Source organism: Tribolium madens, unplaced genomic scaffold (genome assembly GCF_015345945.1).
Source record: "Tribolium madens isolate multiple individuals breed KSU strain unplaced genomic scaffold, Tmad_KSU_1.1 Scaffold_91;HRSCAF=231;Tcas5.2_LG7, whole genome shotgun sequence".
Taxonomy (NCBI): domain Eukaryota; kingdom Metazoa; phylum Arthropoda; class Insecta; order Coleoptera; family Tenebrionidae; genus Tribolium; species Tribolium madens.
The window spans coordinates 17,889,978-17,914,045 of NW_025401063.1; the positions used below are offsets into that span (position 1 = coordinate 17,889,978).

General features: G+C 31.3%; 6 protein-coding genes across 7 annotated transcripts in view; 3 read left to right on the plus strand and 3 right to left on the minus strand.

The window, feature by feature from the left end:
- LOC123010691 overlaps positions 1 to 971 on the minus strand; it is a 3,515-nt gene extending 2,544 nt beyond the window's left edge. Inside the window, exons 1-3 of the mRNA XM_044407766.1 lie at positions 679 to 971; positions 409 to 550; positions 146 to 367 (exon numbers count right to left, since the gene is read on the minus strand). Coding sequence (XP_044263701.1) covers positions 146 to 367; positions 409 to 550; positions 679 to 787 — 473 coding nt within the window. The 5' untranslated portion in view covers positions 788 to 971. The remainder of the gene's footprint in view (positions 1 to 145; positions 368 to 408; positions 551 to 678) is intronic.
- A 243-nt stretch (positions 972 to 1,214) lies between these two features.
- Positions 1,215 to 4,216, plus strand: LOC123010693 (cuticle protein 19-like). Its single transcript, XM_044407767.1, has 3 exons — positions 1,215 to 1,357; positions 3,664 to 3,795; positions 3,863 to 4,216. The coding sequence occupies exons 1-3, from the start codon at positions 1,343 to 1,345 to the stop codon at positions 4,127 to 4,129; spliced, it is 414 nt and encodes a 137-aa protein (XP_044263702.1). The 5' UTR covers positions 1,215 to 1,342; the 3' UTR covers positions 4,130 to 4,216.
- Positions 4,217 to 7,122: 2,906 nt separating this feature from the next.
- On the minus strand, positions 7,123 to 10,987 carry LOC123010694 (ejaculatory bulb-specific protein 3-like). Its single transcript, XM_044407768.1, has 2 exons — positions 10,519 to 10,987; positions 7,123 to 7,357 (listed from the first exon to the last, which is right to left on the minus strand). The coding sequence occupies exons 1-2, from the start codon at positions 10,721 to 10,723 to the stop codon at positions 7,176 to 7,178; spliced, it is 387 nt and encodes a 128-aa protein (XP_044263703.1). The 5' UTR covers positions 10,724 to 10,987; the 3' UTR covers positions 7,123 to 7,175.
- On the plus strand, positions 7,622 to 8,148 carry LOC123010695 (allergen Tha p 1-like). Its single transcript, XM_044407769.1, has 2 exons — positions 7,622 to 7,857; positions 7,909 to 8,148. The coding sequence occupies exons 1-2, from the start codon at positions 7,668 to 7,670 to the stop codon at positions 8,091 to 8,093; spliced, it is 375 nt and encodes a 124-aa protein (XP_044263704.1). The 5' UTR covers positions 7,622 to 7,667; the 3' UTR covers positions 8,094 to 8,148.
- A 2,547-nt stretch (positions 10,988 to 13,534) lies between the features above and the next one.
- On the minus strand, positions 13,535 to 17,187 carry LOC123010696. The gene is made up of 8 exons (XM_044407771.1): positions 16,956 to 17,187; positions 16,700 to 16,906; positions 16,522 to 16,652; positions 16,074 to 16,471; positions 15,828 to 16,024; positions 15,225 to 15,775; positions 14,999 to 15,130; positions 13,535 to 14,954 (listed from the first exon to the last, which is right to left on the minus strand). The coding sequence occupies exons 1-8, from the start codon at positions 17,047 to 17,049 to the stop codon at positions 13,800 to 13,802; spliced, it is 2,865 nt and encodes a 954-aa protein (XP_044263706.1). The 5' UTR covers positions 17,050 to 17,187; the 3' UTR covers positions 13,535 to 13,799.
- On the plus strand, positions 16,590 to 23,614 carry LOC123010690 (vacuolar protein sorting-associated protein 35). 2 transcript variants are annotated; one of them, XM_044407765.1, is made up of 6 exons: positions 16,590 to 17,422; positions 17,612 to 17,813; positions 17,865 to 18,080; positions 18,127 to 18,458; positions 21,795 to 22,607; positions 22,660 to 23,614. In XM_044407765.1, exons 1-6 carry the CDS (start codon positions 17,420 to 17,422, stop codon positions 23,497 to 23,499), a joined length of 2,406 nt encoding a protein of 801 aa, XP_044263700.1. In that variant the 5' UTR covers positions 16,590 to 17,419; the 3' UTR covers positions 23,500 to 23,614. The 2 variants fall into 2 exon arrangements, with proteins under 2 accessions (XP_044263700.1, XP_044263699.1); XM_044407764.1 differs by having other exon boundaries at positions 17,415 to 17,545.
- The last annotated feature ends 454 nt before the right edge of the window (positions 23,615 to 24,068 follow it).

Below are 24,068 nucleotides of genomic sequence, written 5' to 3' on the forward strand. Positions count from 1 at the left end.
TTTTTAGCACACATGGGATCGATGGGGACTTTTGACACTTTATTTCTAATGGTGTACCCAAGGTCTCCACCAAAATTTAGCTCTGTCGGAATTTTCGTTATTTGACCACTATTTTTATGACTAATTTGACCGGGCTATTTATTACCTTCCGCTATTTTCTATTTCTTCGTTTTGCGGTATGACGTTGAGAAGAATGAGGCATTGTTTGACTCCATATCGGATATCTGTCGGCTGAAAAGTGAGCGGATTTCGGGCATCGAGGGCGGTTTCCGTGATGGGCACTTCCATGTGCTCGTGCTGGAAGTGAGCGTTGAGATCATAAATACTGACATAACGATTACAATCCACGTGGGGGCACTGCAAAGGTCTAAATTTTGACATAGCAAAAAAATAATCTGTTAAATGTACCGTTTCGAAGGGACTGCTTTACGTTTAATTTCTCTGTTGCGTCTAATCTTTGCTAATTCCTCCATTGGGAACATTTTTATGCGCTTTCTGGAGGAATCTCCCTCATATTTATTCGATACTGGAGGTTTTTTCTTTGTAGAGACTGAAATTCGAGACAAATCAAACAATATTGTCTGCCATCTGCTGTGACGATTTCACTTGGAAGAAATCAAGAAAGTTTTATTACTCAATTTGTTTAAAATTAGATAATGACATTTTTGGGAGTTATACCTGCACAATACTCGTATTTAAAACACTCTTTGCAGAAGTATTCATCGTCGCTGCTTTGGAGGAGTTCAGACTTGTTGAATTTTTTGTTGCAAATGCTGCAGAATTTCATTTTAAGAGTTTGAAAATTTCAACAAAAATTTTTGGCGTTTTTAATGACAATTTAGAAAAGTCAGACGTGATGGTCAGCGTTGATTTGTTCATTTCTAATTATTTGTTTTCTTCTCGGTAATGAACTTGCGAGAACTTGCAAAACAGAGTGTAAAGTCACGCAATTAAAATTATCCAATTAACTAAAAATTTATCAATGTACAAAAACAACAAATTATTTTTATCGCAAATTGGTGAATGTTGCATTTCTTCAAATTTATTCGAGCGTTTCATGCAAATTGGCAACTCTTCATCTATTTTGCATAGTTGAGGATTGTTAGTGATGATTCGTCGATATGTGCAAAAGAAGGAAACCAAACAGATAGAAATCTTGGTATACACTTCAAGATCTAATAACCTACTTTCATCTTTGTCTAATGTATTGCCAATAGCACATATCCTTCCTTCCCTTACTGTAGCAGAAGAAAGCATATAAAAGAAGTGAGCATCAATTTCTCCCATCATTCGGTATTTTCGTGGTTTTAGTGTTCAATAATTTCCAAGGGATCCCGGAAAAATGGTCGCTTTTAAGGTAGGAAGATATTTTTGTAATCCCAATGTCCTTAAACACAAATTTTTTGAAGTTTTTAAAATGTCTTTTTTTTATTTTCACTACAATTTTGTTTTTATTTCACGTGAGCGATGAGTATTGAGAGCATAAGAATTTTTCAACAATAGATAAAAAACATGTTGAACCACAAAAGAAAAACATTAAAAAAGCAAAAAACCATTTTATGTAATTTGTGTTAGTTTTTTTTTTGTATATAAACCAGGTTTCAGCCACTTTTGACTAATGTAAATACGGTGATCTTGACTGAGTATAATTGTGTCATTTTGTTGTACACTTTGGAACAAATGTTCAACTTGGATCCATTATACACTTGAAATATTTTACTTTTTAACTCACTTGCGTTAGTTTTTATGGTTAGTACTTTTAATTGTTTGGAAAATTAAAATTTTATTTTTAGAGCAAGCTGAAGTAAAATATTTAATAATATTTAAGAGCATTAATGCTCTTCATTGCTGTACATTCTAAACGCAAATTACTGGAAAATTATAAAATGTTAAAAATCGTGCAAACTTGTTTACTTGATAAAATGCAATGTGCTAACTTACTCCCAAAAAAACACAAGAAAAAGCACAAATAATTGTAAAAAAAAAGATAAAATGTGGTGACGTTTACGTGCAAAATTATAAATATTAAATTAAATTTAAATTTTATAAAAACCTCATATTAGAACTAATTTTTCAAAGCACATAACATTATAATTACAACCACCCTGTCAAGTGGACAATCTCTAAGGAAACCTACAGTGCATAGTTTATTTAAAACAAATTTATTCAAAAAATTCAATAATCATATTATACAGGGTGCGCCAGAACTCGCGCCCCAGAGAAAAATGCCATGTAAGGTAAGATACCAGGAACATCGAAAAATTGTTAAAAAAATTCTATTTATAAAAATTGAGAAGTTATGAGTGTTTAAATTTTTCACTTTGACTCTATTTCTGTTGGAAAAATGATTTTTCAAGTTTTTTTGCTATAGGCTATTAAAAGAGGAAACAAGGAAGCTGTATCCTAAATTGTAACTCTGTTTAATGATATTTGTTGCTTTTATTGGCAAATTTTTTGTACTTTTACTAAATACTTGTTAAAAAAACATATATAATATCATCAGTGTCATTAAATAGACATGAAAAAATGTCAAATGTCAAAAAATAAATGTCAAAATTTTTTGACAGATAGACTTTTAAACATTTTTTTCATGTTGCTGTTATCTTATCTTACTTGAAATTTTTCTGTGGGGCGCGAGTTCTAGCGCACTCTGTATATCAATAAATTTTGTTATTTATACAGGCTGTTTCAGAACTCGTGCCTCCAGAGAAAAATGCCAATAAGATAAAATACCAGGAACATACAAAAAAATGTTTAAAAAACTTCATCTAAAGAATTTCGAAATTATGAGAGTTTCAATTTTGCACTAAGTACATAATTATTTCTGTCGGAAAAATAATTTTACTTACATGTTTCTTTTACTGCAGGCCTTTAGAAAAAGAAACAAAGAAACTGTAACTATGTTTAATGTTATTTGTTTCTTTTATTGGCAAAGATTTTGTACCTTTATTTATGAAAAAACATAGACATACAATATCATCGGTAACAATACAAGACATAAAAACGGTCAAATGTCAAGTTTTTAATAGATACAATTAAAAAAATCTATTGTTTCATATTCCTGGTAACTTATTTAACATGGCGTTTTTTCTGGAGTATACAGGGTGCGCCAGAACTCGCGACATTTGACATTTTTTTTGTCTATTTAATGATACTGATGATCTTGTATATGTTTTTTTTACAATTATTTAGTAAAGGTACAAAAACTTTGCCACTAAAGGTCACAAATAACCTTGAACAGAGTTACAATTTAGGATAGAGATTCCTTGTTTCCTCTTCTATAGCCTGTAGCAAAAAAAAATTATAAAATTATTTTTACAACAGAAATAAATAGTTAAAGTGCAAAATTTAAACTCTTATTATAACTTCGAAATTTTTATAGATAATTTTTTTTTAACATTTTTTCCATGATCCTGGTGTCTTACTTTTTATAGCATTTTTCTCTAAGGTACATTATTTTAATTAGAAACAAAAACCCAGAATGCGTAAAATTGGTTTTCTTCTATTTTTGTCACGCCTCCTCATTTGTCTTTTCTTCACTCGTGGCATACTAACATCCGTCAGCTGTTACGTGACCAAAAAAGTCACTTTCGCATTCTCTTCACTTTCTTCAGCAATTAAATAATCACATAAACGTCCAAATCTAGATCAGTTCCGTTTCAGTTAATGGTCTTATTTGTGCTGACCATGGGATCAACGGCCAAGGTGGTGTACCAGGAGGAAGACGCCAATGCTCTTCAATACGAAACTCCTCAACAGCACGAGCACGAGGAGGACCACATCGTTGATTACTACGTGAGTTGACTTTTACTTTCTTAATTTCATATCGCACAGATGTTGTTTTCACTCGACTTTCATCAAGGCTCCTCCCAAGTACACGTTCAAGTACGGCGTCAGTGATTATCATACCGGGGACATCAAGAGTCAGCAGGAGAGTCGCGACGGTGATGTGGTCAAAGGCCAATACTCCGTGGTGGAACCCGATGGTTCTGTAAGGACGGTGGAGTACACGGCGGATAAGCACAATGGGTTCAATGCTGTGGTGCATAAAACGGCACCACAGCACCACCACCAACAACAGTACCAGGAGGAGGAGGAGGAGGAGGAGGCACCCCAAGAACATTATTAAAGATTTAACTAAGTTTGGAAGTTAAGTATTTATTGTTTTTTTTTGTTATAATTTTATACATTGTTCAATAAAAAATGTTTTTTTTTACTTTTTTTTCTAAACAAAACACTACTAAACAATTACAAAATTTAACGATCTGTGACAATAATATTTCTGTGGTTTATTTATTGTCGTCCTTCACTTACGTGATAATTTCAATAAGAAAACAATTTTTTATTATATTTTATTTCGTTTTCTTTTAAGTCAACAAATATGTAATTACTGTTATGTAGTGGAAATTACCAACTTAAAATTATTACACTCTGTGTCACACAAAAATTATATAAATTTTTTGTGTTCTTGTTTTTTTACAGAATTTTTTACCACAGATGTTTCATTAATCATTATTCTTTATTTTTTCATACTCGTATATTTTCCTTGTGGATAAATGTGGGTTTTATACAGGTTGTTCCGTTTTTATTGTTAAACAGGTGATAGAATATTCAATTTTAGACAAAAATTTCCTATGAACATGTTTCAAAAAATGTTATGTGAGCGAGCTACAACCCCTAAAAGAAAAGCGTTTTTTAATGGGGTTTTCCCACTATTGCAGAGTAGATAAAATTACAAAAGTTGGTACGACTGATAACCTTTAAACACCTGAACGGATTCAAAGATCAGTTGTCGAAATTTTAAACGGTAAAGCAAATTTAATTTTTATTTTTTTATGGTCTGTAAGTCAAATTGTAAACTAATTTTACTCAAAAACGATAAGTTGTATCGAAAAAACGCAAGAGACTTCTTTTTTGTGAAAAACCATAAAATTTAGAATTTTGTGGCTGAAAGTGGCAAGAACCAACAGCCAAAGTAGTTAAGGTACTTTTTTACCCTAAACTCCCCCAGTTGAGGACGCCCCTGAGTAAAAATTTCGACGTTTTGTCTATAAATTTGTTTGGATGTATAAAAGTTATCAGTTGTACCAAATTTTGTACTTATATCCACAATGGTTTCTGAAATATTGGAAAAAATCCATTAAAACCTGAACCCCTTTCAGGGGATGTAGCCCCCTTATATAAAATTTTTTGATTTTTTGTTTATAGAGAACTTTTATCTTAAAATTGAATATTTTATCACCTGATCAAAATTTGTAACTATAAAAACGGAACAGCCCTGTATTTTTTTCAGATATTTGACATTTTAAGATTTTTTATTTCTTTGACATTACCAGATTGTTTTGTCATAAAAAAGTACTTATAAAACAGTGTTGCAGTTGTATCTACCACTAAAAAGAAATTCAAAATTGCCAAATAAAAAAAAAATGTAATAATAATTTTATATTGAGTTACAGCAAAATGTATGCATTTTATTAAAAATGAGCAAAAAATCCTCATAAGCAACACAACCTTACTACTATTAATATTTTTAACATGATGTATTGTCTAATAAATAGGAAGTCGGTAAGGTCGAACAACAAAAAGATAAAAAAATATCAAAAAAAAAATAATAGATTACCTATTTTAATTAACATAAAATAGTAGAATCCTGAAATGTTTTAAAACATTAATACATTTGCTAGGTAGAAAGTTAAATAATTTATTACAAAGTTTTAAAAAGAAGAGTTTTATTAAAACAAAATTATTGTGTAGGTATTTTGCTTGCAAAGCGATTTAATTAAATTTGTTAAAAACAAAAACTTGTTTTTTTTAATTTAAACATTTATGTTTTAAAAACAAGAGCCGATATACAGGGTGCGCCAGAACTCGCGCCACAGAGTAAAATGCCATATAAGGTAAGATGCCATGAACCCATGTTCAACTTATCTATAAAAATTTCGAAGTTATGAGGGCTTGAATTTTGCACTTTGACTCTATTTATTTTTGTTTTTTTGCTAAAGGCTATTAAAAGAGGAAACAAGGAAGCTGTTTCCTAAATTTTAATTCTGTTTAATGTTATTTGTGGCTTTTATTGGCAAAAGTTTTGTACCTTTACTAAATAATTGTAAAAAAACATATACAAGATCATCAGTATCATATAAAAATAAATGTCAAATGTGAAAAAATAAATGTAAAATTTTTTTTACATATAGAATTTTTTAAACATTTTTTTCATGTTCCTGGTATCTTAGCTTACTTGAAAATTTTCGCTGGGACGCACCTGTATTAATTTTTCGCTACAAAAAATCATTTGGCACTTTCCCTGGGGATCGTTTCCTCCCATTCGGCCCCGATCGATTTTAATTTTTATTAATTATTTATTGTTTCTTTTGTTATAATTTTATACATTGTTTAATAAAAAATGTCTTTTTTTACTTTTTTTTTTCTAAACAAAACACTACTAATTACAATATTTAACGATCTGTGACAATAATATTTCTGTGGTTTCTTTAAATTCTTTTGTATTTACTTGATTTAAAAATGTCAAAACAAATGTGATCAAAAAATTAATGGAATCATTGCAAAATTGTGTGCTACTTAGTTATTTTTCTCAATTAGGTATCATCAATTAAAATTATACCTAATAAAAAAATTGATTCAGAAAAATATTTTATTAACATATTAAAAAAAAAAAACTGGAAGAACATGAAGGTAACTCTGATGTTATCAATTATCATCACGTGCAGTATGACAAATGAAATTATGACAAGACAAAACAAACCTCTGACACAATTTTTGTCTGGAGGACAACTGCTTCTTTGCATGATATAATGAGCGATTTCAAAAAATTAAAAAATAAAACTGCATTGACAATTATTTTTACATTTCTGAGATTTTTTTTTCTGTATTTTAATCACCTCCATCCTCCATTTATATTTTGTTTACACTTGATGCTAATCTCTTGAAGAAAAAAATGTCCACTTCAAAGAATCTCCACTGACGTAGGCTTATCTTTTTTTAAATTTATTCTAGCAAAACAAGATTGAGCTCTCCGGTTACTACCACTGATCACGTGGTAAGGCTACGCCCTTGACAGAAGAAAATTTTGCATAATTCTTGTCGGAGCAAAAAAACAATAAATCACCTTAAATGTATTTATTCACCTCAACACTAACATAAGTACATAAACAAGATTATGAATCAAACTTATCCTTGTATTTCTCGAAATAGATGCTATCAGGGTCATACTTGGCTGTTAGCTCCTTCCACATTTGTTGCTTGTTGTGGGTCAAAAAATGGATCACTTTTTTCGTCATTTCCTTCTGTTTTTCGCTGCATTTGGAGCAGTCGGTCTTAAGGGCGTCAGGGAGGACTTCTAAACAAACGACAAAAATTCATTAATTTATTAAATTAATCAATTAAATTTGATGCTGCATCAAGATTGCATCTAAAGGACAAAATAATTAAATTAAAATTTTAAAGAACTAATTTGCACGCGAAAACGACTTTATTTACTTGTAAAATCCAAATATTTATAAAATTTTCCGCTGACGTAGAGTTTCACAGAAGGCGCCCCACCTGCCCAAAAAAAAAACAAGAACCAAAGCTCTCCAACCATATAAATACGCCAAAACTGGTTGCAAAATCATAACTTAGTCAAGTATCACTAAATCAAAAACTTCAAAATGCGTTTCTTTGTGATTTTCTTCATCGCTTGTGTCAGTGTGGCTTTAGCTCGCCCAGAAGAACAGTACACCATCAAATACGACAATGTCAACTTGAAAGAAATCCTCCAAAGTGATCGTCTCACCGAAAATTACGTAAACTGTCTTTTGGATAAGAAACCCTGCACTCCCGATGGTGAAGAATTAAAACGTAAGTTTTGATTTTTTCGTTGAAATAAAGTTACATTAAATCGTTTCAAAGGTGTTCTTCCTGATGCTTTGAAAACTAGCTGCTCTAAATGTACTGATAAGCAAAAACAAGGAGCCAGAACGGTCATCCAACATTTGTACAAGAACAAACAGGACTGGTGGAAACAATTGGAAGCCAAATACGATCCTGAACATACCTACGTCAAAGCACATGAAGATGAGTTGAAGGCTTTGTAGATGTGTTGTTACTTGTTAATAAGTACTTTTTATTAAATAAAAAATCGTTGAAAAATTGGAGTCTTAATTGATTACCTTGAAATAATTTATGCAAATGTAGGCCCAAAACAAGTCTGCTTCGCGTTTATACAAAAAAGTTGTCTAATTTTGAATAATCCTAAAATATTGGTTAAATATTCATGAGCTGTTGGATTATTAAGTATGTTAAAAAAATCTTCGAAACCAAGTCGAAATTAATTATTTTGGTAAAAATAAATTGCTAATTCTTATTCAAACACTTAAAATTATGGAATTTCTGATGATAATTAATTTTGTTTTACTAAGACTTGAAAAAATTACTCTGTCGAAATCAAGGATCTTTTACAACATTTTTTTATTTTATTAATTAGTGCTATTATTAAGATTTTACTCAGACATTTACCAACAATAAATAAGTACAAATAATAAATTAGTATTAAACTCAGTAAAGGTCAAACAAAGATATAATTTATAGAAAAACAATGGAAAATGTAAATAAAATAAAACTGTTAAACAATAAAGAACTGATTCATCTCAAAGTAGATAAAGTATAGATATGTATTTTTTTATTCGTGCATGAATATTATGCAATTTTTTATTAGAGAAGCAATTGTAAGGTATAAAAATAACTAATGTATCAGAATTTCAGAAAAAAAAATGAGGAACATCTAAAAAAATAAGTTCTAGTCATTATTATATGAAAAATACGACAAAAAAGTACCTCCTTACATACGCAATATAACTTTGACTATACGTTTATATACCTAGAGAGTCGGTAAAGTCCATTATTGACCTTTAATTGTTAAATAGTATATTAAAGGCGAGTTTTCTATGGGATGAGTGCGCCAATGCCATTATAAAACGAGTATTTTATGCTATTTTTTTCTAATTTGGGCCCCCTTTTTTCTTATTTTAATTAAAAAAAATATATTTTTGTCGTCTAGAGAATTTTGTGTTAGTTGGTATCGATTGGTAACACCCGGCGCCCACCTGATTTTTTGAATTAGTTCTGCCGTCTGTCATTAAAAAAAAATTACAAATTATTAGTTATTAGTGTTACAACATAATAATAATAAATAAAATGTGAGCCAACAGAATTTAGATTGCACTTCGTATTATAAACGCAAATTAGAAAAATAAAAAAATATATAATTTTTTTAACTATACAGCGTGTCCCCAAAATAGTTACAATACAAACTTGTGTTTTTTTTAAATAAAACATTGTTTCTTAGCATTTTTGGTTATAGCTTTTAATTACAATGTTTTTAAGCTAAACTTCTATTGGTCGATTTTACTTAGTTTTTGAATTAAGTTGTTTTTCTTGACGAAAACATACTCTTTATAAAAATTTATTACACAAAACGACAACAATAAAAAAAATACGACTTAAAGAGAAAAGTACGAACTTTAAGCCTATAACACTTTTTTAATGGATTGCAGACGATAAGTTAAAAAAAATCGGAAGTTTGTTAAAAATTATAATAATTTTAAAAATTTAAATAGAACACCTTTTTTTATTTTTGCATCTAATAAAGTAATAAATTGATAAATTGTCTATATAAAAAAATGAACATAAAATGTCCAGAATTGAATTGATAAATTAGTACATATTTAACTTTAAATATTAATTGTAGCAACAATGCCTATCATTAAAATTTTGTTGATACTAAGGCAATTATAATAGTAATTTCACCACGCACACTTATTTGAGATTTGTGCAGAGCACGAACATAAAATTTATACCCATTTTATGTTCGTCATCCAGAAATTGTAAATGCCGAAAAAATATTAAAATTCAAATTGTTTTATTGTAAAAATAAAAAATAATGTAGTCAGTGTATCATAAATGTGACTAATGAATAATATTTTTCTATCTCTTGTGCAAATGTGCACTTGTTGGCTATTGATTAATTTTTATGATGTTTATAGTTCAATATCTTTATAGTTATTAATTTACTTAAAAGTTAATGTTTTTGGAAAGACTATTTATAGTGTCCTAGTTGCAGAAAAAAAAATAGGGTTTTGCATTGAAATTTTTTAACTTATTTAACTTTTAACATACTTAACAAACAACAAACTAAAAAACTGTTGGTCTTAAAGATTGTTTTTTTTTCTTGGTAGTTGTAAAAAAAAATTCTAACTGTCTTAGTTTTTGTCTAATAAACCAACATTTCAAAAACAAAGCAAAATTAACCAAAAAAACGTAATAAAAAGCTACATCGAGAAATACCCAAGAAACATATGTTGTTTCATTAAAAAAAAAGATATGTTTGTATTATAAATTAAAACAAATAAAATGTAGAAAAGAAAACTACGAATAAATTAGAATAGGAAGAAAAGAAAATTAACATTGTAAGCAACCTCAAGTTATGAGTTACTTTTTTCTCATCAAAAAACTGCAACTTACTCTTCAATTCATCAGCATCTGGAGTACATGCCCCCCTGTCCATAATACAATTAAAATAATTTTTCAACAATCTTTCACTAGCAAGTACTTCGTCGACATTAATATTATCATATTTCGTGGTGTATTGTTCACACCACACAACACTTAATAACATTAATAGTGCAATAAAGAATTTCATTTTTATAGCAAAAACAACTAGTTTCATCTGTTTAAATATGTTTCCTTTTATATATCCACTTTTTATCAAAGAGGGGACAATTATTATTACATGTCAAAAAGGTTATTTTCTAATAATCAGTCGTGCAAAAAATACCTGTTATTAATTGTGCTTACAGACTTGGTTTATTTCGCAAAATCCTGTAAAGTTACAAATCAAAGGAAACAGTTTTTTTTAATCACTGTTTGTTTTTTTGGCAGTCATACCAAAACACAGGTACAGTTGCGGAATTAAAATTGCGGGCAGTATTGTCATTTTCATAATGTAAACTCTAATACAACCTTTACATTAATAACCTCATTTTTTACTCTAGTCATATTTGTCATTTTGACTTATTTACGTTCAAAAATAGTGATTTGTGGCATAATAACGGGTAGGCAGCAGATCAAGACGGTGATTTAATTACACTTTGTTCGATTAATAAATAAGACAAACAAATTGTTTAATTAACAATTTTAACAAGAAATAAAAGTTTAATTGTCAAATGTCAGTCATGATGACAATAAAGGGCAGTTTACAGTGAACTTTTTAAAGCGACAGAAAAATACTGAGCGAAATTTTAATTCCGCAACTGTACATATTACCGCAAAAATATATTTAGTGAAATTAATCAAACAATTCAACATTAAAATTATCTTTTTACAAATAAATTAAATTCGTAGCCAGTAAAGCAACTTGCGATTAATACAAAAGCTATTTCTTTGAGTAAATTCGGTAAAGGTAGCGTCTTAAATAGCAATTTAAAACATCATCAGTCCTGGTCAATAAATCATTCTACGTTTCTACCTATGTTATTTTTTTTTATAAATACAGGGTGTACCGTCTAAACCCCACAATAGAAGTATTGAGAGTTCGAATAATCGTATTTATTTGAAAATTGGCACATAGCCATAATCCATTAAGTTCTCCTAAATGAAAATGTTTTCAAGATGGCGACACTTCCGGTTATACCAAAAGTTTCAACTTTCTTTTTTTAAATGGAAAGCTATATTTTTTACTGCGTTTTTGGATTAATCGAGTTATTTTAAGGGAGTTTTTATCAGCTTTAACTTGATTAACCTAATAAAGCCTACTTACTATAATTATCAATTCAAGTGATCGCATAATATTAGTTATATTAATTATCAAGTAACCAGTATGATTTATTATTTTTATTTGTTTAATGAACAACATCATGGTCTGCTCATAATTTTATTACACTCTCCATAAATATAAAATAAATTCATTAAATCTAAGTTTGCGTAGATTTGATTCTACATATTTTGGCACTATTTGTCAAATAATAAGTCACTGTCGACATTTATTGAGAAACAATTTTGACATTTTTGATTTCCATAGCAAACTATGCGAGAACTAGTGTGGCAAGTAATAGATTTCCTGCAGTCTTAACAAAAAGCCACCATAACTTAAAAATTATTAAATTTAGGTATAGGGAATGTTAATACAGATCGATGCCGAATTAAATTCTCTTCCATTTAGTAAAATAAAAATTGGGGTACTTCATTTGGAAAAATTGAGTTATGGATATTTAAATTATTACAACCTTAAAATTTTGGGATATGTTTTTTTTTCAAAATTTGAAAACTCCTAGAAGAAAGATCTAAGCCTTCTATTTCAAACGCCAAAAAAACGAATCCAAAATTTTAAAGAATGACAGAGTTACCAATTTTTAGATGCAGATCCAAAATTTTTCGAAATATTTCAAAAACGGCTAAATTTAGGTATAGGGAAAGCTAATGAAAACTTCCTTAAGATAACCCGATTAATCCAAAAACGCAATAAAAATATAGCTTTCCATTTAAAATAAGAAAGTTGAGACCGACTTCCGGTATGACCGGAAGTGCCACCATCTTGAAAATATTTTCATTTAGGAGGACTTAATGGATTATGGCTATGTACCAATTTTCAAATAAATACAACTCCTAATACTTCTAAGGTGGGGTTTAGACGGAACAGCCTGTATACAATTTGTTATTCAGTATGTAAAAATAAGTAAACATAAATAATTACCGTCTTTTTGTACAGTTCATGATTTGGCGGTCAAATTAAAAGACAGGTGTTTTAGCAAAATTGTATTCATTTAAATTAACCAAAAACTGGTATACATGGAACTTACCTTTTTACAATTAAATTAGTATACGTCGTGCCATTTCAATCACTTTCATGTTTTATCTGTATGTAGTAGTGGAGTATTTTGGTTCTAAATATGTCAGTAGGATCCAGTTGTTACACAGATTCTTCTTTTACACAGAAATTAAAGAAGATTGAATGAAATAGCACTAAATAGCTATAAATCCAATGAGGTGTCTGGTACGTTTGTGTCAACTCTATTTAAGACGATGGTAAGATAATATATTTGTCAGCTCATTGTGATAAAGTTTTATAATCCTTCTCGTGTAAAATCGTCTGAACGATTTTTCTACCTTGAAAGCCAAAGAATGGAAAATGGTTCAACGAAAAGCCTTTGAGACACGAAGCTATTGAAAAATTTCTTAATCTCATGAGGATTGTTACAGAATTGAGCGATATTTTTGAGTAGGCCCGTACTTTTTTGTTTAGTTAAAAAATTGCAACTAATGATTTTTTTTTGATAATAATTATCATTCTGATAGAAAATGTATCTCTTTAAGACGGCTTTAATAAGTTAGTCATTTTATCTTTATTTGATATTGAAAAATGTAATAATCTGAGGATTATTACAGCATTATGATATATTTTGGGCTAAGCTTGTGTCTTTTGTTTTGTAGGTGCCCATTCGTTCCATATTTTTTACATAAGTTATAAATAAATTGTAACAAATAGTGAAACTTTAACATTTATTTAGTGCACATCTATGTAAATAACATTTTTAAAATGRTGTTAAAATATCAAATACAGTCGTTTAGTGTTTTGTAAGAATAGCATTAAATTTCATTTAGACAATAGCACCTATCGGGAAGAGAAAATCTCGTTGCAAAAATGATTTCTAAAAATATTCATTAAATACTATATTGTATAACTACTATAGATTCTAAAGCTTTGGATATGTTTGGTTTTGTGCTTTGATAAGCCTTCAAATACAGTTTTAATGATAGTAAACTCCGCCACAATCTGGACATGTCGTTTCGGATTTGGGCGTTCCACTATGAATTCTTCTTTCTTGCTTMCTATTCATATGTTCGTCATACTCGATTGCTTGTTTCGCAAACCAGGTATAAAAATACTTAATTAACTCTCTTAATCCGGATTCAGTAGCATTTTTCCCAACAAAGTATGCTTCCGTGACGAAATCAAACAACTGAATTACTCGTCTCGAATAATCGAATGCCAACTTGGCAAAAATCGGTTCTTYAAAATTTGGATCTTTGGTAACTAACCACTTCTTATACTTCTCTTCCATTGCATTGATCAATTGTTGGAAATGACTATTAACCATCGACACTAATCTTAGGTACTTTTCAAGACCGGGAAACATACGAGCTAATTCGTTAAAACATCCTGKGGATACCTTTAGTAATCTCGAAATTACTGCAGCAACTGCGTTGATTATTTTCTCTTTAATATTTTCGTCGGTTTTGCWGAATATTTGCAAAATATGGAAGGCCAAATTGGCGATTTCTTGTGTGTTAACTTCAGGGAATGAGAGCTGTAATTTAGAAGTCATCGCTTGGACTTCAACTTGTGATGGTTCGGGTGTGTTTGGAAGAGTTGTTAAAAATGTTGCCACCTCATTAGAATCCATAGTGTTGAACTTAGCCATGTCTAAAGTGACGCCATTTAGCGTAATTTCGCCATTATTGGCCGAAAATTTCACATTGTTTTTATTCATTTGTTTATTAAGTCTGGTCAAAGTCGCGAAAACTTCATCTTTGTTCTGGATATTGATCACAGTTTTGATCACTTCGGCTTGGCCTTTCTGAACATTGCCRTTGTTCTGTCTGATAGTCTCCTTCATCATTTTATTGAAAGTTTTCCTGTGTCTATTGCTGCGTAGAGAGTCTTGATAGTCTTTCAAAGTTCGCGCTTGAGACTCTTCAACCATCGCCCCCACCGACTTGAAACTATACACAGCGTGGCCAAAGAACAGAATCGAGGAACTGAGTTGAATTATCGTCAACATAGATGGCGCCTGGTTCTCGCTCCACCATTGGTCGAAAACATCATAAMCTGAATTGGCAACGCTAACGCCACTAGCGCCAATATTCGCCACGTTTATCATGTTGACCGTTACTGTGGCGCCCTGATTTCAAAATTACAACAAGTTACTGTTATTTTTTTACCCACCTGGCCAATGTTGAACCCCTTGGCGGCTAGTTGAGTAATGGCGATGTTTGCTCCCGCCCCCACGAAGCCCAAAGATCCCGCCACGATATTCAAATACGCCCCTCTTGCCTCAGAATTGGCAAAACTCATAGTCTGAAAAAAAAAAATAGTGGAAATAGCCCCTGCCTTGACCATTTGACAGATTATATTTCTGGAATCTGTCAAATGGTCACGGCCAACTTTTTACCTCCTTATGTGTCTTTCTGTCGTAAAGTGTATAAGCGCTGCGCCCCAACGAATACAGCCCCACGCCAAGTCCTGTCGCCCCTGCAGCCACCAGAGCCACGGGGGCTACAGTGATTGCAGGAATGGCAGCAGCGATGAAAATCCCCCCTGATATAATCCCAGCGGCTGTGTTTGCTATGTCAGTCCCTAGGAGAATCTTGTAGCCAACTCCGCAAACCGGCGAAAGGTGGCGCTCGAGGATAACTCTGCCATTTTCGTCGGCTTGATAACGACCGTTGAGTGGAAGAATCATTTCACATTCGGGTAGTTTGTTTTTCGTCAAATAGGAATTCCAGGTTTTATAAACTCGTCCACCGTCGTCGATTATAACGCGACAGGGATTTTCGCTGTTTTTACATYTGCGTAAGATGAAAATTGGGATGGGAGTGAGGTCGGTGTTGGGATTGTAATCTTCATACTTTTTCTTACGTTTTTGTTTTACACTAGGAAGGGGCTCGGTGCAGTTGTAAATGATGGAGAGTACAACACGGTCGGTCCATTTTGCAAAACAATCTAAAAAAAATTAAAAATCGCAATTTTTGCTTTACCCAATTTTTAAACTTACTGTTTTCCTTCACAATAACCTCGCATAGAGAGTTAATTTTTTTCATTTGTTTCTTATCATAGCCCTTTTCTTCAGCTGGAGGTCCATATAAAGCATACCCAATTTTYTGTTTTAATAAATCAAGTTCAAAATGGTCATAATTGTCGTAATCWCGGTCTCCAAGTCCATCTAACATGAGTTGTTGATAATTTRCTGAACTATAAATTAAATTTTATTTCTGGTTAGAATAAAGTATTGCGAATTTACCCAAAATCGTTTACAGAGTCTYCAATTTTTTCAAGATCCTTCTCTATGTCATTTTCTGTGACTAGGAACTCTTTCGCCCTTTTTAAAGTTTCCAAAAAATCTTTCTTTGACACTTTGTTTTTCATACATGAAAATAAAGTGAAAGAATTCTTGATAGGCACTATTAATAAGGCAGCGCAAGTTTTCGATTTTATGAAATTTACAAGAGCTGACAATTCACTGCGATTATTTAAAGCTTCAATTAATGCTGAATGGTAACTTTGTTCTTCTAAATTCCAACCCAGTAAGAAAAATCGTGTACTTATTAATTCTTTCACCTCTGRTGTGACTAAATTTTCAGAAAATATTTTTGAAAATGTTTCATTTTTGTTATGGAAGTATAGTAGCAAAACATTTCGCTAAAAACCATGATAAGCAAAAATTATCGTTTTACTTAATGGTTAGATACTTTGTCTATGGACGTAAAACAAGCTTCCTTTATGGCATCCTCTAAGCAACACACGTGAAACGTTATTCCTTTATCATCAAAATTAGTTGAAAAATAATCAATAAAATCTATAGCAGCTGAATGCTCAAATTCTAAAAATTCAAGCTATGAAATCAAAATCTCGATTAACTTATATTACCTTTGAGATGATCTACCGCTTCATCGGCCATTTCTACGTCGTTTTCTCTCAAATCCTCTGAGTCATACATAACTAAATAATTTATGTGGTAATCGCAACATGCACCTAAAATATCATTTTCACTCTCGGGATTTATCCACCAACAATCTATGACTTGTCTCGAAGGAGGGACATTCACTTTATTAAAAATTTCACTTTTTAAATCCCCTAAACAAATTGTTAATAACCAAATTAATTAAATTATCTGGAAATTTACCAACGGTATCATGGTTGTACAATTGAAGATAAATTTCACGGTTCTTATGAGCAATATTAATTGTTAATAACACATCCTGAAATGAGTCGAACATATTTAAGAAGACTGCAGAATCACAAAATAATAAAAAGTTACAAATTTCTACAAACGTTTACTACGGGGGATCCCGGAAAGACGCGCCCCAAAAAATAAAAGTAACCTAACCAAAAAATTGAAGACTACCTGTCAGCAGATTGACAGGGCTACCAACAAATTACGTTATATCTAATTTTATCAGCAGAAAACACGTTAATTAAATATTGTAATAAATGAGTTATAATATTTGATAACAGCGCTTATCTTTTACCCATTTGTTATATTTTTACAATTTTTGTTTAGATAATTTGTTAGGGGAATTTCTCTAAAATTTTTGGGACAAAATCCCTAAACAAGAAAGAGGAGGTTTGGCGTTCGACTTATCAAAAATGGTAAGTTTTTGCCTTTTTTGTATAAATGCGTTGTCAAATCCTTGATCGTTTGTAACAATGAGAGGCCGTAAAACCCTTCCTATTTGGCATTTTAATCAATTGAAACATTTTTATGTTTCAGCGGTAATTGATTTATTTCATAAATATAACCTTACTTTTTGACAGTTGTGTAATTTTATTAATTTTTAGCCAACCACTCCACCCCAAATATCTCCCGTAGAGGAACAGGAAAAGTACCTTCAAGATGCCTTGGGGGTGGTCAAAGCTCAAGCATTTCATATGAAAAGAGCTCTCGATAAAAACAAACTCATGGATGCATTGAAGAACGCTAGTGCTATGCTTGCCGAACTGAGGACGTCTTTATTATCACCCAAGAGCTATTACGAGCTTTGTAAAACGTTCCAAATTTGTATAAAGTGATTTCTATTGTTTTGAATTGTAGACATGGCCATCACAGATGAGTTGCGTCACTTGGAACTCTATCTTTTGGACGAGTTTCAGAAGGGGCGCAAAGTAACAGATTTGTATGAACTTGTCCAATACGCCGGGAACATTGTCCCCAGACTCTACCTTCTAATCACAGTTGGCTTAGTTTATATTAAAACAAACAGCGCATTGAGACGCGACTTACTCAAAGATTTAGTAGAAATGTGTAGAGGTGCGTTTTTTAAAATTTATTTCCAAATAATTATTGTTATTTGTAGGAGTGCAACATCCATTACGCGGCCTTTTCTTGCGTAATTACTTGTTGCAGTGCACCAGGAACGTCCTGCCTGACAGCCCTGACACTGATTCAGATAATCCTGAGGGAACTGTAAAGGATTCCATTGATTTCGTTTTAATGAATTTCGCTGAAATGAACAAATTATGGGTCAGAATGCAGCATCAAGGCCATTCGAGAGAACGACAACATCGGGAAAGGGAGAGAGAAGAATTGAAGATTCTAGTGGGGACAAATTTAGTCAGGTTGAGCCAACTTGAGTCTGTTACATTGGAGAAGTACCAAAAACTCGTTTTGCCTGGGATTTTAGAACAGGTAATTAAAGTTAAAAATTGCTGATTTATTGACTCTGCTTTCAATTAAATTGGTTTAAATAAATAATTCGGACGACCGCTGGCTGCGGTTTTGACCGGAAGCTTAATCAAACTTGAAATAGCCACCAAAAAAAATAAATTCGCATTTTTTTCAAAACTGCTCAATGATGGTTTTTCTCAAATATTACAAAGATTTTGTCAAATCACTTTGTAAATTCATTAAGAAAATAATAAATTACACATTTTTGCACCACACACAAAATTATATTTCACGATGATTTTCCACAAAACCCACTGTTTTTTTTTGTTTTTCATTCCAATTAAAATTTAGGAAAATGTTACATTTTTCTGTTAAAATTAATACAGGTGCGCCAGAACTCGCGCCCCAGAGAAAAATGCCACATTAGGTAAGATACCAGGAACATGGGAAAAATGTTACAAAAATTTTATCTATAAAAATTTTGAAGTTATGAGGGTTTAAAGTTTTCACTTTGACTCTATTTATTTCTGTTGGAAAAATAATTTTCCAAGTTTATTTGCTATAGGTTATTAAAAGAAGAAACAAGGAAGCTGTATCCTAAATTGTAACTCTCTTCAATGTTATTTGTGTCTTTTATTGGCAAAATTTTTGTCCCTTTACAAAATAATTGTAAAAAAACATATACAAGATCATTATTATCATTAAATATATATAAAAAAATGTCAAATGTCAAAAATAAATGTCAAAATTTTTTGACAGATAGAATTTTTTAAACTTTTTTTTCATGTTCCTGGTATCTTACCTTACTTGAAAATTTTCTCTGAGGTACGAGTTCTGGCGCACCCTGTATAGGTGAATAAAAAGTATGGAACCAAACTATTTATTTTTTGAAAAAACTAATTGATGAATGGATAAAGTACTAAAAAAATGTGGTGTTTCGAAAATTTTAATAAATTTGTTTTAACACCAAAACATGTTAATATTTAGCAATGCAAAGTTTAATACAGAATTCATAGTTTTAAAATTGGAATTAAAAGTTGCAACTAAGAGAAATTGGAAAAAATAATATTTATATAGACAAATTTTATGCCAGCTTTTAAATAAAAAGTTTTACATTTTTTTTGTTAAAATTTCGGATGTGAACATCAAATTCCAAGCTTTATATTGGCAATTCAAATTCTTATAAATCAGAATTTAAAGTTTACTGAATGTAATTATTTAAGGGAATTAGGTTCTCCTAATTTTGTTTGGTTGAATTACCTGGTCGGAAATTTAAAATTTAATAACGCATTGTATCTGGGAAATTTTAGGAAATTTAAACTTCAAAACAAAAATTTCAAGGTAGAAAACAGAATTCCAAATTATAAAAATAAACTACATTAAAAATTTTCAGTTTTTTTGTTTATGTTTTAAAAATTTGCCAATAGAGAATCTGAAGCTGTGAATCTCTTTTTTGAATATCTATAATAGCTTACAAAAATAATTTTTTGCGATCAGTTTCTAGAAATTAAACTTCTCGAAAGTTTCAATGTGTTTTTAGTATTTAAAGAATAGATAACAACGCTTATAAATTGAAATTTTTATTAAGGAGAGTAGATTTTAATGAATTTAAGATCAAAATTCTAAGTTTTGATGCCTAAACCATGCTAATATTTAGAAATGCCGAGTTCAATACAAAATTCTTAGCTTTAGAACTGGAATTCAAAGATGCAACTAAGAGAAATTGTTAAGGACTACAACTATCTACTTATATTTAATCATTTCTTTAATAAATGTTTACATAAATTGCAATTTTGACAAAAAAATCGCATAGTCGCAAAACAAACTAAAATTTTGTTCTCAAAATACCATCAAATGTTTTATATTACTCTAATTTATATTAATTATTATTTTCTGGAGGCAAGTAGTTTTTATATTCACCTTGTATATTTGCCCAACTGTGTTTCTTCTCAAATAATACAGTTTAAAGTATTAATAAATTTTTGGAAAAATTTTGTGGCTTTGAGCAAAATTTATGATGACATGAAAGAAACACATTTTACACTACTTTTTTTCAATTTTCTAGCAAAATTTAAAATTCATTCTTTTCTTCATTAAAATCATCGACAAAAAAATTATTAATTTTCTTGAATAATTGAAAACAATCTATGATTTAGTCGTCTCTGACGTAAAAAATTACGTTATGAAAGACAAAAAAACAAATTTGGAAAATTTAAGCTTTAAAAAGGAAATTTCGAGGTTAAGGACAGAAATTTTGAAAACATAATTCCAAATTATAAAAATAATCTACTTTAAGATACACTAAAAGATTTTCAGCAGAAAATTCAAGATCTAGAAAAGAAAAATTTTCAGTTTTGCGTTTTCCCTACGTTGTCGTTTCTGAATATCTAAATTAGCTAACAAAAATAATTTTTTGCGATCAATTTCTAGAAATTGTAACTTCTCAAATAGATAAAAACGTTTATAAACTAAAATTTTGATGACAGCAGATTTTATAAATCTAAGATCAAAATTCTGAGTTTTGATGCCAAAACCATGCTATTTAGAAATGCCGAGTTCAATACAAACTTTTTAGCTTTAGAATTGAAATTCAAAGTTGCAATTAAGAGAAATTGGGAAAAAATAATGTTATTATAGACAAATTTTGAATGATTTTTACATGATTTTTTTTTGTTTTTTGTTGAAGTTTTGTAATTTAATAACCACGTTGGTCATGACACTCATGACTTGGATGATAAAAGCGTCATCTACCAGCAATTTTAAAACAAAAAAATGTATGGTTATTTTGTTGTAGACATGTTTTTATACCGTGCGATCAAAAAAAAAATAAATTAGAGTAGGCGGTGATTGAAGTCCTTCAGATGGCAATCTTGATTTTTGACGTCAAATGTCAGCGGAAACTTTGACAGGTTTGCGTTTTATTCCTTTTGAGTGAAATAATGTTCACTTTAGAGCAAAAAATTTTTATTGCTGTACAAGAGGAAAACGGTGGATGGTCATTTTCACTTTCAGTTTGTGTGGAAAATTTCCAGTCCAGATTCCCATCCAATGTGTTGCCAACTGTAGAATTTAATCGACGCCTACTCTAATTTATTTTTTATTTGATCGCACGGTACAATACAAACGTACACCTTCAAGCAATTATTTTTTTATTTGCTAACGAAATTAAACCATCGTAGTTTTTTTAATGGTTTGTTTCTTTTTCATAAATAAAAATAACTTTTCGGGATAATGGTTTTTAGAAGTGAAAATTTATTTCGTATTACTTACATTTGAAACCTCTATTTAAACTTTTTTAAATCTCGTATTAATACATCATATAAAAGAGGAAAAAAATTATTATTATTTTTTTCTAAGGTTGTGAGCTGCCGGGACGCCATCGCACAGGAGTACTTGATGGAGTGCATAATCCAGGTGTTTCCCGACGAGTTTCATATCAAGACTCTCAATCCATTCTTGAAATCGTGTGCCGAGTTAGAATCTGGCGTCAATGTGAAAAATATAGTCATAAGTCTGATGGAACGTTTGGCTTCGTTCAGTCAACGGTCGGACGCTTTGGGCAGTGAGGGGGTTACAATTCTGCAACAAGTCCAACTTTTTGAGGTTTTTTCGGATCAAGTAGCTTCGATAATAGCCAATCGGCAATATTTGCCACCGGAAGACATGATTGCGCTTCAAGTAGCTTTGGTTAATTTGGCCTTAAAGTGTTACCCTGATCGTATTGATTATATTGATAAGGTTATGTTGACTAGTGTTGAGGTTTTTCAACGTCTAGGGCTTGAACATCTCGAATCGAACTCATTGGTAGCCAAAGAGTTGCAAAAATTGTTGAAAATACCATTGGATAATTATAACAATTTATTGACTATTTTAAAATTGAAACATTATGCCGGTTTGATGCAACATTTAGATTACGCAGGACGGAAATCTTTGAGTATTTATATCTTGAATAATGCTCTTGATAACGACACGATTGTACCAACACAGGAAGAGACTGAGCAAGCTTTGAATTTGTTAACTCCTTTAGTTAATGATAAGGAGGAACAACCACTTGGCGAGGTCGATTTAGAAGAGTTGGCTGAGGAGCAGTGTCTTTTGGCTAGATTTATCCACCAATTAAAATCAGACGTCGCTGACGACCAATACCTGATCCTCACGGCATCTCGCAAGGTTTGAATCCACCAATCACCGAATTTCTGGTTTAACACTCGAATTATTACAGATCTTGGGCGGCGGTGGCCCTCAACGTATCAAATACACTTTTCCTCCAATTCTTTTCCAGGCCTATCTCCTCGCCTACAAATACAAGGAAATCAAAGACGAAAAATGGGAAAAGAAGTGTCAGAAAATTTTCCAGTTTTGCCATTCCGCCATTACGACTTTAGTTAAGGCCGAGTTGGCAGAACTGCCGTTGCGATTATTCCTCCAGGGGGCGCTTGCGATTGACCAAATCGGGTTCGAAAACCACGAGACTGTCGCTTACGAATTTATGTCTCAGGCGTTTGCGCTTTATGAAGATGAAATTTCCGACTCGAAAGCTCAATTAGCTGCCATAACCCTAATTGTAGGGACTTTGGAACAGATAAGTTGTTTCTCTGAAGAGAATTCGGATCCTTTGCAAACACAGTGTGCTTTGGCGGCGAGTAAATTGTTGAAGAAACCTGATCAATGTAGAGGTGTCGCCACCTGTTCACATTTGTTTTGGAGCGGGAAGAGTTTGGCGAGTAACAGGGAGGAGATTCATGATGGGAAAAGAGTGGTGGAGTGTCTTAAAAAGGGTTTAAGAATAGCGAAGCAGTGCATGGATGTGAGCGTGCAAGTTCAGTTGTTTGTTGAGTTGTTGAATCATTATATTTATTTCTTTGAGAAAGGGAATGATCAAGTGAGTGTGCAGATTTTGAACCAGGTTATTGGGAAGGTTAAGGAAGAGTTGCCGAATTTAGAGAGTTCGGATGAAACTGATCAGATTACCAAACATTTTAACAATACTCTGGAGCATTTGAGGGCGAGGCTTGAGACGCCAGATGCCGATGGAGTTTCGTATGAGGGGCTGGAGCTTTGAACGCGACCATATTGATTAATTGTTAATTGTATTGTATTTTTTAATATAATATGTATATTATGATCTATCGAAATAAAAATAATGGCACCTTAAGGTTGTCGTATATAGTAAAGCATACGGCAAATGCAAGCGTTCAATTAATTCGATAAGACTAGAGTTTGACAAAACCAAATGAATTTTGGAAGACGGCATTTGAAAGCTAATACTTTTCTTCGCGGAATGACATATTTTTCAATACAAATTAGGTTTTACAAATGCAAAATTAATCGAGTCGAAAAACACCTTAAAAATACAGTATTTGAAGCGATCATCTTTAGAATTTTTTTCTATTTGATTTATGTGTAAGATCAACTTTAAATTTATGTCATTCCGGTGTCCAAAGATTAAAGAATTACTCAAAAAAAAATGAAGTTTCTCACCATGAATTTTGATTTCTTATCGAATTTTCTGAAGGCGTGTCATTTCGGACGATTTTAGTGTCATCCAATCTTAGTTTAGACTCATACCCCTTAGCTCGGACACATTTTATGTACTTTTTGACGATTTGTTCATTCAGCAACTGTCTAATA

Excerpts from the sequence above, each read along its gene's own strand:
- LOC123010693 (XM_044407767.1), top strand. Across the intron at positions 3,796-3,862 it reads ACCACATCGTTGATTACTAC|GCTCCTCCCAAGTACACGTT; the intron begins GTGAGTTGACTT and ends ACTTTCATCAAG.
- LOC123010695 (XM_044407769.1), top strand. The coding sequence starts at position 7,668 with ATGCGTTTCTTTGTGATTTTCTTCATCGCTTGTGTCAGTGTGGCTTTA. Across the intron at positions 7,858-7,908 it reads CGATGGTGAAGAATTAAAAC|GTGTTCTTCCTGATGCTTTG; the intron begins GTAAGTTTTGAT and ends ATCGTTTCAAAG.
- LOC123010694 (XM_044407768.1), bottom strand. The coding sequence starts at position 10,723 with ATGAAACTAGTTGTTTTTGCTATAAAAATGAAATTCTTTATTGCACTA. Across the intron at positions 7,358-10,518 it reads AGATGCTGATGAATTGAAGA|AAGTCCTCCCTGACGCCCTT; the intron begins GTAAGTTGCAGT and ends TCGTTTGTTTAG.
- LOC123010690 (XM_044407764.1), top strand. The coding sequence starts at position 17,480 with ATGAGAGGCCGTAAAACCCTTCCTATTTGGCATTTTAATCAATTGAAA. Across the intron at positions 18,081-18,126 it reads TTTAGTAGAAATGTGTAGAG|GAGTGCAACATCCATTACGC; the intron begins GTGCGTTTTTTA and ends TGTTATTTGTAG. Across the intron at positions 18,459-21,794 it reads TGCCTGGGATTTTAGAACAG|GTTGTGAGCTGCCGGGACGC; the intron begins GTAATTAAAGTT and ends TTTTTTTCTAAG.